At 39.8% G+C, this 16739-nt stretch overlaps 1 protein-coding gene across 1 annotated transcript; it reads left to right on the top strand.

Moving 5' to 3' along the window:
* Nucleotides 1-274: 274 nt before the first annotated feature.
* On the top strand, nucleotides 275-16077 carry ppp2r1bb (protein phosphatase 2, regulatory subunit A, beta b). Its single transcript, XM_074642040.1, has 15 exons — nucleotides 275-446; nucleotides 2080-2170; nucleotides 2397-2497; nucleotides 3336-3568; nucleotides 3728-3875; nucleotides 3975-4130; nucleotides 6673-6787; nucleotides 6898-6968; nucleotides 8532-8666; nucleotides 10426-10599; nucleotides 10791-10851; nucleotides 13644-13798; nucleotides 13948-14090; nucleotides 14205-14296; nucleotides 14418-16077. The coding sequence occupies exons 1-15, from the start codon at nucleotides 369-371 to the stop codon at nucleotides 14432-14434; spliced, it is 1770 nt and encodes a 589-aa protein (XP_074498141.1). The 5' UTR covers nucleotides 275-368; the 3' UTR covers nucleotides 14435-16077.
* Nucleotides 16078-16739: the final 662 nt, after the last annotated feature.

Raw genomic sequence — 16739 nt, 5'->3', positions numbered from 1 at the left:
TTTAGGTTGCATTTGGTGAATAATTGTAAGGTCGTTCTTTACAGTGTTGGCCTACTTACGTATAGATTATAATTTTATATTTAGGACTTTGGCTGTAACCATTGGATTAATTTATTTATTACACAATTCGGAGCTTTTAGTGTTACTGAAATAACGTTGTTTTCATAAAGTATTTCTTTTTTTTGTGCGTGATGTTTTAAATGTGTGGCCTAGAGTGTTCCCTTGGCGGTTTTTCTCGGTGGTGTCTTGAAGGCAGCAGCAGTGCAGTTAGTGGAGGTGGGAGGAGCCCCTGCAAACCGCTCTTCTCTGTCAGAAACCCCGTAGTGCAGCACAGCAACGCCATTCCGGTAACTGCAACAGTATCCAAAATGGCCGGAGCTGATGGAGACGACTCTCTCTACCCGATCGCTGTTCTCATCGACGAGCTGCGAAATGAGGACGTCCAGGTACTAATAACACGAGTTTAACTACTTTAAAATCTCCATTTGTACTGTTCAGTAAAAATGAGGACGCGTTTCAGCCGCTGTTCGCCTGAATTAGCAGCTAACGGATGCTAACTAGCACATAAAGCTAACCGCTAACGAGAGGCCTGTGAGGAGTTCTCTACCGGGCGCACCCTGCTGCCGCACATATAGGTGGTTTACTGCCATGGTTACGACGTTTACTGCTTATCTGGAGAAACTGTGAATGTAATATAAACTGTAAATGCAAAGAGTAACACAGTGAGTATGAGTAAGACGAGCTAACCGGGTCATTGGTTTTATCACAACAGCAAGGCCGCGGTGTGTGTACAGCTCACTGTTGTTATTCATGTCAAAAACATCATTTAGATTCAGTTAGCTATCTCAGTTTAACACCTTTTGATATGACTTTAAAGCTAGTTTTTTGTCAGATGAAATGTACATAATTAATCTGATTAATACAGTATCTTATGATATGGCTGACAAGACTATACCCTCCTTTTACACTTTTGAAGATACTGACTTTAAAACATATTTGACTACGATTGAAAACACTGAATTGGACAAAAAAACTATTAGATTATTTAGATATTTCACATCTATCTGTTGTGGCTGCAGTGTGTAATACTCTGTTAAAGCAATGGTCTATTCCACTTCATTGATTCAAATGCTTCTCCAATGCTCCTTGTGAGGTGGGTTGGCAGTGTCTTATGGGATAATGACTACTCCCATCAATTTAATGTTAAAGTTATAAAAGGCTTTAACAGGGTTGAGCTTTATTTATTAGAAGCAATATATTTGAAGTAGAAAATAAGGGAAGGAACTTCCTTAATATTGGCTGTGATGACCAAAGGATGCCTGAAAACATCACCTGGTACTTCAACAATATGTGTGTGCATTGTTTATTTGATTGAGATATCACTGGCTTTTAACAATCCCAGTTTTTTGTCAGATGACATTTACATAATCAATTTGATTAATACAGTATCTTAGCAAAATATTATATCCACAAAATGATATGGCTTACAAGACTACCCTCCTTTTACACTTTTAAAGATACTGACTTTAAAACGAAACTACGATTGAAAACACTGAATTGGCAACAAAAAACTATTAGATTATTTAGATATTTCACATCTATTCCAATTGTTTAACAGACCCTAATTGTTTTTATTCTTTTTTCTTTTTATTCCACTTATTTTCCTTGCCTTACATTTTATTTGTTGTATGATTTATTTCATTTTTATACTGTGGAATATATTTACTACATTTTCTTTAATGAAAAATCTGAACATGTAGCCTACTTTATGTAACTACTGTGTTGATCTTTCTAAATAAAGTATTGAAAAAACATATATATTTGTTTATATATATATTTGTTTGTATATATATTTATATTTATATATATATACATACACTAAAGTTAGCTAGCTACGTTACTTATTGCAAAGACGTGGACCGTAGCCAAGACTGTAACATGACATACCTTCTTTTTAATACAACCTGGGCTAATGTTAGCTAGGTACAAGCAGGACTTAACGTTAATTTACTGACACTGTTTCTTAAATGTGCTTACACTTTATTGTGAACCCTAATGAATGCCCATTTTTGTGTACAGTTGCGACTGAACAGCATCAAGAAGCTGTCCACCATTGCACTGGCCCTTGGTGTTGAGAGGACTCGGACTGAACTCCTTCCTTTCCTCACAGGTAATAAAAGTGAATCATATAAATCACCTGATGTTAGACACAGCAGTTATGACATCAGTTTTTATTTTCAAAAGGTTGTCACATAGAGAAATGCTGCATGTGTTGTACTTTAAACCACTCCAAGCTTTTGCAATAACTGTCAGTCAATGTGTTACATTTCAGAACTGAATATATATATATATATGTGCTCCTAAGTTTTTAACGAGTCTTCTTGTAATCCCCCTAGACACCATCTATGATGAAGATGAGGTGCTCTTGGCCTTGGCAGAGCAGCTTGGCAATTTCACTATGTTGGTGGGAGGGCCAGAGTACGTCCACTGTCTTTTGGTAAGTCACTGGAGAGTTTAGATATCAGGCTGTGTGTGTGTGTGTCTCGCACACATTACTTATTACAGGCAATTTTTTCACCGACGTTGGTTTGTTTGTCTGTCTTTCTGTCTGTTAGAAGGAATATTCCAAAAGTTCGCTATGGATTTTAATGAATTTTTTTAGAGGGGTGGGGTGTGGCACAATGAACAGTCCATTAGATTTTGGTGGCGATCCGGATCATGATCCGGATTCAGGATTTTTTTTTAAGAATTCCGATCAGCCTGAGCATTAAGACCACAGGGTATTACACATGCGCAGTGTAACTGATGACGCATGACCCCGCCATCTTCCTTCTGAGAGCAGATAGATACGTGTTTGGATGTGTGGCGAGACTCCAAGGTGCGGCGGCAGCTGCGGGCCGTCCGCGGTGAGAAAGAAAATAGCGGTAGATGACGGGATGAGAGACAACGTCGTGTAACGTTATAGAGACATAACAAGGCTGCTGAATGAGTGTCACGCACCTTGGCGGAGGTCTGCGCTCTCCGAATGCCATTGTAGTTGTTTTTAAGATGAATTAAAAATGCAAAAAATGGTATTTGGGACAGCCCTAGAAATTACTGAAGTTTTAAAGTTGTTTTTTTTCCCCACATAGACCACAATGCGTAAAATTGCCTAAACCCAAAATATTGTAACATTATCTATGAAGATTGAACTATTAATGTATTTGGTATTGCCCTCTACATTTGTATACATATTAGAAGTCTAGAATACTACATACACATCTTCATATGTTTTGTATATGTGACTAGTTGAAGAACACTAACCCTATCTAACCTTATTCCTTCTATATACACAGCCTCCTCTGGAGAGCCTAGCTACAGTGGAGGAGACAGTAGTCAGAGACAAAGCTGTGGAGTCCCTGCGGAAGATCTCTCAGGAGCACTCTCCAGTTGACCTGGAGGTCCACTTTGAGCCTTTAGTCAAGCGGCTGGCCAGTGGTGACTGGTTCACTTCTCGTACATCTGCCTGCGGCCTCTTTAGTGTCTGTTATCCCCGCGTCTCCAGCACTGTCAAGGCTGAGATCCGTCAGTAAGTGCACTAAATCCGTATTTGCATTTTTGTACCTTATGTATGACATGACATTAGGCATGTTATTCAATGTATACCTGAGGTGATTGTTTCAGGCTTCTAACCAGGTTTGGTTAGTCACTTTTCTCTGATAAAATGTCTGTTTGTGTTTATCTCTAGGCATTTTCGCACCTTGTGCTCAGATGACACTCCTATGGTGCGTCGTGCTGCAGCATCTAAACTGGGAGAGTTTGCCAAAGTCCTGGAGCTGGATTATGTAAAAAGTGACATCATTTCCCTCTTCACTGCTTTGGCCTCTGATGAGCAGGTATGATCACTCATCTTCCTTTTTCTCAACCTAAATTCAGACTCTCAGACTGTTGAACCCAGGGATGGCCAAACTGATTCTATTATTTTTCTCCATCAGGACTCAGTGCGACTGCTGGCTGTGGAGGCATGTGTCAGCATCGCCACTCTGCTGCCTCAGGAGGACCTTGAGACCCTGGTAATGCCAACCCTGCGCCAGGCTGCAGAAGACAAATCCTGGAGGGTTCGCTACATGGTGGCTGACAAGTTCTCTGAGGTAAGCAGCCAACTTATTTCCCCCAACTTCTGTCTTGGCAAAACATGGCAATTGAGTCATATTTAGATTTGCTTTCAAGTTGTCCATTTTCTAAGAACCCTTTAGCTCAAACAATATTGACATGTGCTCATGATTAATATTTTCCAGGGCGCAACATGAAGTTGGGTTGATTTAGTATTCATATGATTTGAGTCAAGTGATTCACATGTTTTGTTATTTCAGTTATTTTTATAAATAATTTAATTTAAAACCAATAAATAGGCTATATAAGACATGGGATTAAAAACATGTTCCCCTTAAAATAACCTTGTTTATTTTTGTTGAATAAGAGTGCGTTCATGTTTCTAGTAAAACATTACATTAACCTTTGTTGTGGCATGTCTTGGTAAACCTTGCAGTGAAGTTGTCAAATAGATGAGAATCATTAGACCTTATTTATTATTTTTTTAATTACAAAGCTCTGATCAGTCAGGAATAGGCTTGGTTTTAAATATTAATAGGGATTTACAGACTGTGTGGGCTAAAACGCACTAGAAGCATAATTCGCCTTTATAATAATTCACTGTACATGTTTACAATCAGGCAGACAAACTCATTAAAATATGCAATAATAAAGATCAGTTTATATGATGAATAGTGGCATTAGAATGTGCCAGAGGAATCAAATTTGCATAAGCTGACTACTTTTTTACTACTAGCTGGCTACTCCAGATACTTTTGAAATTTCCTTTTTATTTAAGCATTCAGCACAGCCCTTCGTTGCATGGTTCTATGATATTGCGCTGTTGGATATATTTTTTTTACTTTGGGTATCGCGCTCTTTTTTTCACCATAAATGTGTTTGCATCACTGATGAATAGAGATAACATGCATTCACTGGTGCACATCATACAACAGTCTTTTGTATGCAAAGGTTTTTTTCACATTAGAGCTATGTGTTGAAAGCTGTAGCTAATTTTTCACCTTTGAATGAGTTAGGCTAACTGGTTTCCATTCCTTCATAATCATGTGCTATGCTTGAAAAAGCATGCCCCAGACATATCTTTGAACCGGATCCACAGAGATGAGATTGTATAATTAAATTGTCATCTGACTATGGGTGTTTACCAAAAAACATTTCCCAGAAAGTCAGTTGAAATTTCAGGAAACAAAGATAAAGCAATAAAACCAGTTTGTATTTACTTCCACCTAAAAAGGGATTGATAACGATCAGGGTCTGAAATTAACTTCTTTCACTACCTGCCACGGTGGCAGGCAAGTATTTATTTTTTTGTCTGACACTCGGAAATTTTATCTGCCATTTTTTTAAATCTATGCGCTAAATGAAAGAATAACATTTTAGATCTGATGTACACATAGACCGGTGGGTCCGTCCTCTTTCTGTATGTGCTTCAGCCTTCCCTTCATCCTGAGCAAGTACTCGACCATGTGCCGACATTGATACAGCGTGCATATGACGGTACCTCATTGTTCATGCGTAACTGTCGGAAAGCATTGTTAAAAGGAATCGATAGTCACAGAGGCATGACAACTAGGAACTTTCTCAATGGGTACCGAATCTGGATTCACATCCCTAGCATTTTCCCTGCCCGCTTAAGTGGCGGATGGCTTGACAGTTTTACCTGCCACTGACAACAATTTACCTGCATTTGGCGGGTGCTAATTTCAGACCCTGATGACAATTACATAAATAATAATAATAAATTCAACTTATATAGTGCTTTTCAAGGACTCAAAGACGCTTTACACTATGGAAAAAAAAAAAATGAGGATTGATAATCTATTCAGAGGTGATTAAAAGTCCACTTTAATTGCATCCCTCTGCCTGTACTGCACTTTGATGAAACTCAGTGAATCCAGTCTATTTAGCTCATTCAGAAAACCTTCACCAAACTATTTTTTTAGGTTTATTTTTTATTTTATATTCATTACATTTGCTAAAAAACATTATTGATCATTGACTCAATGATTAAAAGGTTCATGTGGGCATGTTGAACCTTTTATTTATTTCTCAACATCTAGTTTTTTAAGGGTACTTGCTAGGCTTTATTTTGAGGCTTTATATTGGCACCAAAATCTATCCATGCCGCTGTGCAGATGCAGACAGTTGACAAAGAAAAGAATGCTGCTGATCTTTATATGACACAGTAACCTATTTAATGTTGGCATAGATCATCCTTAACTGGGTTTGTCTTACTCAGACTGCTTAACCAGACTGTTGCAATGCATCCAGGCCTTTGGCATGTGATGCCGGAACTGGCTTAATGGAAGGTTTATCTGCATCTAAGCATGCTTATTGTTGGAGCCAATTTTCCGACTCAATTAAAGAACAGCCTAAACTTTGAAAATTGAAAACGATTGGGTAAAGATATTACTTCGGTCATCATAGTTGGTATGTCACTTGTTAATGTTCCGTCTCTTTTTTAACCCCCCTTCTATTCCTGATTCTATACTAAAATCCATCCATGTCTTTTGTATTGATATTTATATCTCCAGATGCTTATTTGGATATTGAGACATGTTGATTTCTCTCTGAATGTAGCTCCAGAAAGCAGTGGGACCAGAGATCACCAAGAACGATCTGGTCCCGGCCTTCCAGAATCTTCTGAAGGACTGTGAAGCTGAGGTCCGTGCTGCTGCAGCCAACAAAGTCAAAGGTCAGTACATGAACACACAGTAATTAAAAAAAACAAACTGAACAGCTTGTTTCAGCTTCTTGTCCAGTCTGTTCCACATTTTGATGATGTACTCTTCTTCTTTTTGTTAGAGTTCTGTGAGAACCTCCCAGAGGACAATCGTGAGCAAATCATCATGACTCACATTCTGCCCTGTGTCAAGGTAAAAAATAAACTTTTCTGTCTGTCACATTGTGACATTTCCCCGCTGCTTCACTTCTCAGTTGAACAAAAAACACTTTGAGTTGCTATGTGTTAAGCATGGAAAAGGACTAGAGGCTTATCTTTTTATAGTCTTCCCCAAAGCGTTTATGCATGTGGTGTCTGACTAAATGAAAACGATTGTTTTTACAACTTTGGTCTTACTTTTATAATGCTGGCCATTATTCCTTTTGATACTGATAATATTTTATTTACCAACGGAATTGCTGATATCTCAAGTGTGGTAATTAGGCCTAAAGGGCAAGCAACAGAAGTTGTCAAAACAGTGTTTTTAGAAAGCAGAAAGCATTTTTCAAACCACTCATACAGATACGAAAATGAAAGTGTGTACACTACACTGTCTATTATATATTGTCAGTTGCTTATAAAAACTGTGTGCTCATAAGTACAGTAGGTTGAGCCAGGAAGTGCTCTGTAAAATTCAATGAACATTTAAAACACAGTAATGATTTTTTTTCACATTTTTTTAGTTTTCTCTTCCAACTGTGGTAAAACTGGTTTTGTTTACAAGCTGTGTATTGCTTACCCTACTAGACTTAATTTCCCCAGATCTCAGCAGTTAATGAGTAAGACATGATCTTATGACAAGATCATGGATTACAGCATATTGGTGTAGGTCAGGAATAGAAATATTTCCACTGCTCTCTCCACTGATGACCCGTGTGTTTGCTTTGATGCTATTGATCTGAGTAATCTATAAGTTCCATTCAAGTAAACAGCGTCACATACACCACAGATGGTCTGACCACAACCGGTAGAGATGGCAGACATTTAGATATCCAAAGATGCCCACTAACGGTACCCAGGCTATTAAGGGGACATGTTATACATTAGACAGACATTATGTGTCTGTGTGCCAGTGTTGGTCTGATTTTGAACAGCAGGTGGCACTGTTGTTTTTTTGTTCAACAATAAGTTCTGTCGTAGTGCTACTGATTAAAAAATCTTATATCATTACCAGTTTATTTTGTTTTAATTCACTAATAGTAATGGCAGTATAGGAGGACCTGCAGTGAAATTCCTGGATCTATAAACTATTGTTTGTAAAAGGTACAGATCAGTGTCACAAAGGGTCATTCTGTCACTGACACACAACCTTAGAAAGCTATAAAAAAAGGTCATACAATTTACCAGTACTTCTTTCTACTAAAAGCTTCCATGTGATATTGGTTTGATCAGTTATGTTTGATATAATCAGTGAGCATAACAGGGTAATAGGCCATTTCTGTGCCCCATAATTATATTACGTTGTTTCTGTCAACAACATATTTGAACTTATTTCCCCTACAGTAGATAACTGTAATGACTGTTTGTTATCTGAACTAGTATTACGTCCACTTTTCTGCGTATTACACGATTGTGGCCTAGATTATAGCTTCCCTCTCTGTAGTGTGTCGTGAATATGACCCATAGCAGTAGTCTTAATGTTTATTTACGTACTTTCTGTGTCAACTATTTGTTTGTGCTGATCTTTCTGTCTCCTGTGTGTCCCGTCTCTGACCAGGAACTCGTTTCAGACACCAACCAGCATGTGAAGTCAGCCCTGGCCTCAGTCATTATGGGCCTTTCAACCATCCTGGGCAAGGACAACACAATAGAGCACTTACTGCCTCTCTTCCTGGCTCAGCTCAAGGACGAGGTAAAGGAAATACAGACTTGTAATCGTGGGCCTCAATTTCTTTTTTTATATTTTACACAGCTGGCTTTGGAAATCCTCAAGGCAGTGCTTAGTTTGGTAACATTCACAACAAAAGCTTCCTGTGAAGCGCCTGAGTTTGACCAACTTCTTTGGCCTTTGAGGATCAGCACGTCTGAGACAGGGTACAGCCACTTAGCCACAGCCACCACATGTACCTGACTGCTACCTGGCTGCCACCTGGCTGGGTAGGAGGATGATTCATGCAGTTGGCAGCCAGACTGACGCTTAGAACAATCCTTACAATTAGAATACCAAATTGCTGTGTCTAGAGGGAAGCATAATGAAAAGCTGGACACAGTGCAACTAGACAAGTTATTGCTAGATGCATTTTGATTGTGTACATTAGTAAGTAGTAAATGTAGGCTACGGTTCCAGTCACTGTCAATATTAGACATACCTTTTTGAAATGATTTGTTCCTGGAGCTGTTGCAGTAACACATTTGTACAACAATGTGTTTTGAGTCATCCTAAAGTTATCACAGGCTGGGTTGTAGAAAGAGCATGTGCAAGGACATTCATCAGCTAACGTAACAGGTTCATCTAGAACAACAGTAGCCCAGTCACATCTTGTCCTATGAATACATTTCCATGACATTAATTTGCATATTGAGATTAGACATGAGTTTGACAGTTTAGCCATAAATGTATATAAATGTTTTGGAAGGCTTGAGGCTGTCAGCTCTTCTACTGCTTTTTTCTTTAGTCCTATTTAAAGATGGCCCCATTTCCTCAAAGCACAAACGCAAGACCAAGAGTGTCTAATTAGATTTATGTCCAAACTGACAGCTTTGACTTGCAAATTTCAATAATTCAAGGTGCTGAGGACAGTTTAAAGGGAGCAAGACGGAGAATGTTCTACAGACATGCCATCCATTTAAAAGCTGAATTATTTCAAATTGTTATTGTGCCTTATTTGGGTGCTTCTCTGTTCCCACGTAATCAACAAGCCTGACTGAGTGTTAAATCATTGTGCAGTTTAGGGCTTCTGTTTTTTTGGAATATATGGATAGAAATGTGGCTGTTCCAGTTGTTCATAGCCTGTCCAAATTTGAACTAAAGCAGATCTCCATTTAAGGTTCTTGGATATAAACCTTGTTTACGTTATTCCAGACAAAACTACTTGGAAGACAAGGGGCTTGGCTGGAGACAAGAAATTTACGCTTTTGAGAGAGTAAAAACGGTGCTAGAGTTGTTCAATATGAAGTTAAAACCTTTTTAAATGTAGATTATATCAGGTTTATGTGGACTAATCAGAAAAAAGGTTGCACACCATCAAAGCAAACAATGCCTGTAGAGCTCCACCTTTTATTGAAATAGCCATGCTACTTTCATCTTGGATTATTCCTACAAGTCTACAACGAACATTGGCAACAAAACTCAGCAACAACTCCTTCTACAGTCTCGATTGACATAAGTCAGAGATTGATAACATGCATTGGACTGTAATTGGATTGGATAACAAAAACTGAATTAGACTTTATGCAGGTTACATATTCTATAACTCCTGTAATGTAAGGGTTCCCTATGGTACATTAAGATCCCAATTACCCAACTTTTAGATCCATTGTTGCTGGTAATTTCAATGGCACTTTGAATGCAGATTTTCTAGCTTTTAATGATTTGTCTATGGAAATATTTTGTTTTGATGAAGGCGTGCTGCCATAAGCTTTACACGCTAATCTTAGTTTTTCTGTCACAGTGCCCCGAGGTGCGTCTCAACATCATCTCAAACCTTGACTGTGTGAACGAGGTGATTGGCATCCGTCAGCTCTCCCAGTCACTGCTGCCGGCCATTGTGGAGCTGGCGGAGGACGCAAAGTGGAGGGTCCGCCTCGCCATCATAGAGTACATGCCCTTGTTGGCAGGACAGCTGGTGAGTCATGGAGTCTGGGAACACAGCTGAAACCCATATAGAATATGTTTTAAAGTTGTTGTTTTTTAATTAGTACCATGCGTAGAACCAGAAATATTAGCAATGTGCAGACAAACAGACTTTATCAGGTCTGATTTGACTGTAGACATCCAGAAAAGTGCTCTAATTTCACTGTGTCCATGATTTCTCAGGGAGTGGAATTCTTTGATGAGAAGCTCAACACCCTTTGTATGGCCTGGCTCATTGACCACGGTAAGGCACTTTTATGGGTTTTCTAAAGTATTAACTAGGGCTGTCAATCAATTAAAATATTTAAACGCATGATTGTCCATAGTTAATCACACATTTTTTATCTGTTCAAAATGTACCTTAAAGTGAGATTTGTGAAGTATTTAATACTCGTATCATTATGGGAGTGGGCGAATATGCTTGCTTTATGCAAATGTATGTATATATTTATTATTGTAAATTATTTAACAACACAAAACACTGACAGGTACTACACTTGCCATAAAGAAATGCACAAACATAAAATGGCAACAGGCAACAACAGCTGTCCGTGTGCTGAATTGACTGTCTTGCCCCAAAACTGCATGGGAATATCATAAAGTGGGCATGTCTGTGAAGGGGAGACTCGTGGGTACCCATAGAGAACACATTTTTAGTCAAAGGGACCCCTTTGAAAATGGCCATGCTAGTTTTTCCTCTCCAAGTTTAGCGCAAGTATGGAGTGTTATTTAGCCTCCTTCACGACAAGCTATTATGACATGGTTGGTACCAGTGGATTTCTTAGGTTTTCTTGTTTCATATGATGCCAGTATCTTCACTCTAACTTTAAAACTGAGCCGGCTACAACCTAAAAAATTAAGTTGCGTCAATGTGTTAAAGAAATTAGTGGCGTTAAAACGAATTTGGATTAACGCATTATTATCGCGTTGGCTTTGACAGCCCTAGTATTAACAAATTGAACTTGAGACCAAAAACCTACTGTTTTGTGGCATGACGTTGTGCATGTCTTTTACAAGTGGTTGCTTAAACAGAGATGCTTATGTAAGCAGCTTTATTGGCAATACTGTTATTCTATGAATTCAGATTTAGTCCAAATATTGTCCCTGTTTTCTAGTTTTATTTCTGTTCTTACAACACAATACCCTCCCAAAAATCTTTAAACTTCCTGGGGACTAACCCCCAAATCTCTCGTTCGCACATTTTCCAGTCTTGATCATTTTATGTTTGGCCCCAGGTGCTCTGCAGCAGCCTGTGACAACTTTTATAATGCACTAGCCCTTTTTTGAATGATCTATCTCCAAGCATCACTGCTCTTGCACACCTGAGCACGGCCAGTTGACAGACAGGTCTCCTTATCGCTCGAATACTGCACTATTAGTGAGAAAATTTGGGGGCTATGTGAGATGTGGCAATCTGCAGCTCTCTGCTATCATGTACATGCTGATACAAGGCTGTGAATAAGAGCCCTCTTCTTTCAAACGTCTTTGGCTGTGAGTATGGAAACGGAAATGTGAAAGACAATTACAACCTGTAGTACAAGTTTGTGACAAGCTGTCATCAGAATTTGTGTCACTGGAGTCTGAATTTGTTAAGCTACTCTGTTGTGCTCTGTCATACTTGCTCTATTAACCTACTTTGTGGATGCTAGTTATTCAGATAGTTATTCAGGTAGTTTTAGAACATAATTTTTGGACGATTTTGACAGCCCTACTTCTCTCTAGTTTAAACTGTTTTGCGAGACGATCCCCGATATTCATTTTCTGGAAGAGCTGTGTACCAGTAGAGCTACACAACACACCCTGCTCCATTTTATAACCCGGACACATTGACTTCTGCACACATTTTTCACTCGGAGTATATAATGTTCTCTTCATATCAAGTTTTCCAATTAGAGAGACACACACACGCTCGCTATTGAGGACAAAGGGCCAACTGGGTTACATCATTGGAATGCTGCTGGTGTGAGTTTCCGTGTATGTGTGTGTGTGTGTGTGTGTGTGTGTGTGTGTGTGTGTGTGTGTGTTTGGCTGTGGCTGGGGTTAGGGCTGTGCCACCCTTACGTAAGTCCTTCAAAGCAAGACAGGACTACAAAATCAGCCCAGAGTCTTTGCCTCACTGACTCTATTACAAAGCTGTCTTTTTCTATCATTTTAACTTTTCACGTGACATACAACTGCCATGAGTTCCGATGTTTTTAATCTTCCTGATAATTGATACTTAGAAATTTCTGTGTATTTACCCAGTATACTGAGTGAAGTTAGACTTTGTAAGACGTTTCCATCATATGAATATTGTCTGCGTGAATTAAGTCACATCAGTATTGTTTATAATACCCTACAACGTAGTCAGGGGTGTATAGCGCTCTGCGTGTCTGTCCGTCCTTCCGTCCGTTCGCATGTCACACTTTAGTTTCCGGAGCAGAACTCGGAAACGATTTCACTTAGGAACTTCAAATTTGGTATGATGGTTGACAGTGTGGTCTAGTTGTGCCTTTTCGGGATTAGAAGTCCAGGGTGCCCAATTTTTTTGATTTTGGCCAAAAACTGATTTCTTTCGACTTCAATTTCGTTTCCTGAGTAGAACTCGTTCCATTAGTTCCAAAAGGGCAAAACCTTTGGCTTCAGCCAAGCAGTGACCGGGGGTATGTGAGCCAAGATCACTTTTGCCTTGTTAGGGGTGTCACAAATCCACAATTCGATTTGACTTTCGATTTTAAGGTCAGAGACGACCCACATTTCCCATCATGCCTGCCTAGTCCCGAGAGCTGGACTGAGTATTTTAAGTTTGCTGTTTTCTATTTGTTTATATAGCCTATTGCCACAAATGTGCCTCCAGGGGTTTATAATCTGTTGAGCATAAAATGATTCTGAGTATATGAAGAGTATGATCCGGAAGGACATTGAGCAACATCCAGGTGCTGTCAAACAAACAAGACCTGAGCCACGTGATTTCCTCTACATCATGGAGTCCCATAAATAGACGAAACTCAAGAATACCATTCACACAGAATGCTGTATGTCACTGTCATTTTCCAGTGTATGCCATCCGTGAGGCGGCCACCTGTAACCTAATGAAGCTGGTGGAGAAGTTTGGAGCGGAGTGGGCTCAGAACACCATCGTGCCCAAAGTGCTGGGCATGGCCAACGACCCCAATTACCTCCACAGGATGACTACTCTATTCTGCATCAACGTGAGTCAAACTTTCCATTAATGCGACCCATTTTTCTGTACTATTTATCAGTCTGTCTTTGACTGTAATAGTTTCTTTTTTTTAAAAACATATTTGTCCATTGTCTGTTAATGTTTACTGTTGGTGACCATCTGTATTGTGTGTCTCAGGCTTTGTCAGAGGCATGTGGCCAGGACATCACCACTAAGCAGATGCTACCAGTGGTCCTCAAGATGTCCAATGACCAGGTGGCTAACGTTCGCTTCAACGTGGCCAAATCCCTTCAGAAGATCGGCCCCGTCCTTGACAGCAAGTATGTTGGCATCAGATGTTTTCTCTCCACACGGACCGAAATGTGCCATCACACTGAAATCAAGAACCAGCATTGTCAATTTGTTTAATAATTCCCATCGTCTTTGTCCTAAAGTGCCCTTCAAACAGAAGTGAAGCCAGTGCTGGAGAAGCTGGCCACGGACACAGACATGGATGTCAAGTACTTTGCCCAGGAGGCTATCAGTGGTAAGCATTCTCTCCTTTTTATCTTTGTAAACAAACTTTAAATGACATGAATCAAATCTGACAGGAATTTTGAACTTCAGCTTATAAGAAATCTTATTCTTGTTTTCTCATTTTGACACAGTTCTGGCCCTAGCATAACCAACCCAACATGGCTGAACCAGACAACCACCCAAGACAACAACGCAAACACTTTTACAAGATATTTATTGATGTTCAGGAACAACTGGTAAATGTATAGAAAAAGCTGTTAACAATTGTTTTTATCATTTTTTTTCTCTTTTGTTTAATGTCCAATAGTAGACCATATCCAGGCATAGCACAGGCTTCTTCGTTAACCTATTTGCTGTAAATGGGCGCTTTAACGCAGGCAAAGTGTGATGGAATTGCATTAAGTAGTGCATGCTGACTAATGTGCTACTGTACTAGCTAGGCATCGCTAACCAAAACCCTTCTCACATTCCTCCCTTTTACATCCTCGGCCACTGTTGTACTTTAGCCACAATCGTTGCAGCTTACCACATGTCTATGTTCGCTACCTAGCACCTAGGGCTGTGCTAGCTCTCTGTACTGCGGCGCTTTTCTCCCAATGCTAGACACAAACTTTGAGCAGCAGATGGTGCAGCAAGCTGTTTATTTTGCAGAGCTTCCTCCCAAATCAGCCCTTTGATCGCTCTCTTTTCCCTGAGACACTGCTGTGGCTCTCGAGAGAAGTGATTGAAAAGTCTGTGCAGGTCTACTAGACTTTTTTTCCCAGCAGACCAAACCTGTTGTGAAATGCTTCACATGATTGTTCTGTGCAAAGCTTGGACAAAGGGGTGTCCATTACTGCATGTAATCTGATGAACTCTCTCAATGATTGCATGTACTAATCAACTTCAACTAGTGTCCTTTTCCAACTCTATCAACCAGCCTACCATGCCCTTGTGCACTGTTTGTTCTCTGCAGCAACACTGATTGAATTGGTCAAACAAATGAATTACATCGGGCCACTGTAATAGGGACCAGCTCAGTCGTAAAGTGTTGCTCATAATTATCCCTCCTCCAAATCCTCAGTGATTTTGTTGATGTGCTAGGGTGGGAAGTAGTTGTCAGTTGTGATTTTCTGCAATATGTTCTCGGCATTGCTCTTAATCTTTGTGCCAATGACCTTGATAAGCAGTGATGTTTTCTTTTAGTATGCCTGGGTAAACCGTTTTCACCTATCCTGTATAGAGACGATGTTCTTTTTCTGTAAGGGACACTTCATTGCTTGGACGTTAATGGGATGGCAAAGCTAAATTGACTACAGCTATGAGGGCCGTGAGCTTAATAAAATCATGGCACTCTTTGTGTCCTAGAGCCACCCAGATCTCCCTTAAATCCATGCCAAGTCCTCCACTGTACATGAGATTTAAAAGCATATGGTTAGTGAATGTAAAAGGGCCACCCACGATTCTTGCTTACAAATCTCTACACGATGGAAAACAAGTGCATGCTTTCAAAGAAAGTGGGGTGGCGGACATGGAGCATGTGTACGTAAGGCTGCATAATGTTTTATTATGGGGTGGGAGCTGGGGCGGTTATGGGCGGGTTGAATAAATGTATCGTCTCTGTTGATAAAAGAAACTTTTGTCTTTCCCTGCAATACTCACGCAGTTCCCTTCTCCTCCCCCGTCCCCTCTCATTTTGTTGTTGATTGTCCTCTATCCTGAAGACCGTGCTTTTATTTTTATTTTGAGTTCTCTCCAAAATTGGGATGCTGTACTACTGTATCTTGATCTGAATAAAGTAACACAAAGGAACCGGTGTAGCGTGCTTCTATAACTAGTTACTGCTCAAGTACACAAAGACATCTTGTCACTGTAATTACTAATTTGCAACATGATGGACAAGCAACAGGAAAAATGATCATCAAAACAACTACTTCATTAGAATTAATACATTTATAACTGAATGGCCAGTGTAAACGCAGTACCTATAAAAAGTATCCACAATAGATCATTGACTCTGGGTTTTTGATAGTCAACAAAAAAAATGCATGTGTTTAACAACTAAGGGGATTAATGGCAGAAATTGAATATAAGTGTTATCTTTAGTGTATAAAACCTGATAAGAGTTGTGTTTTCGATACCTTAGAATGAGCCGATCTGCATAGGGAGCGGGTCACCTCTCCACGGAATCCGCCATGTTTCAACAGTAGCCCAGAACGGACAAACCAAACTCAACTTTTCATGCTTGGGCCGGAGTTGATTCCGTAACTCGCACCTGTCGCCGCCGCTCTCTCTCTGTTGGCCCTCTGACTCTAGAGAGGGCCATTGGTGTTTTTGCGTTGGCCACCGTAGCTCTCCTACACGCTTGGTACACGGGAGATACTTCAGTAGCAATCTCCTCACCTCACTGCTAGATCCTACTCACTGGACCTTTTAATGTCATTGTTAAAATAGAGCACTGCGCATTGGAGAGT

Source organism: Sebastes fasciatus, chromosome 7, assembly GCF_043250625.1.
Source record: "Sebastes fasciatus isolate fSebFas1 chromosome 7, fSebFas1.pri, whole genome shotgun sequence".
Taxonomy (NCBI): Eukaryota; Metazoa; Chordata; class Actinopteri; order Perciformes; family Sebastidae; genus Sebastes; species Sebastes fasciatus.
The sequence above is the reverse complement of the archived record's forward strand: the minus strand, read 5'-3'. Positions and strand labels throughout refer to the sequence as shown.

What these genes read in the sequence shown, in the direction of transcription:
- ppp2r1bb (XM_074642040.1), top strand. Translation starts at nt 369, where the DNA reads ATGGCCGGAGCTGATGGAGACGACTCTCTCTACCCGATCGCTGTTCTC. An exon ending in AGTACGTCCACTGTCTTTTG is followed by an intron (nt 2,498 to 3,335) that starts GTAAGTCACTGG and finishes CTATATACACAG; the next exon opens with CCTCCTCTGGAGAGCCTAGC. An exon ending in GGCCTGGCTCATTGACCACG is followed by an intron (nt 10,852 to 13,643) that starts GTAAGGCACTTT and finishes GTCATTTTCCAG; the next exon opens with TGTATGCCATCCGTGAGGCG.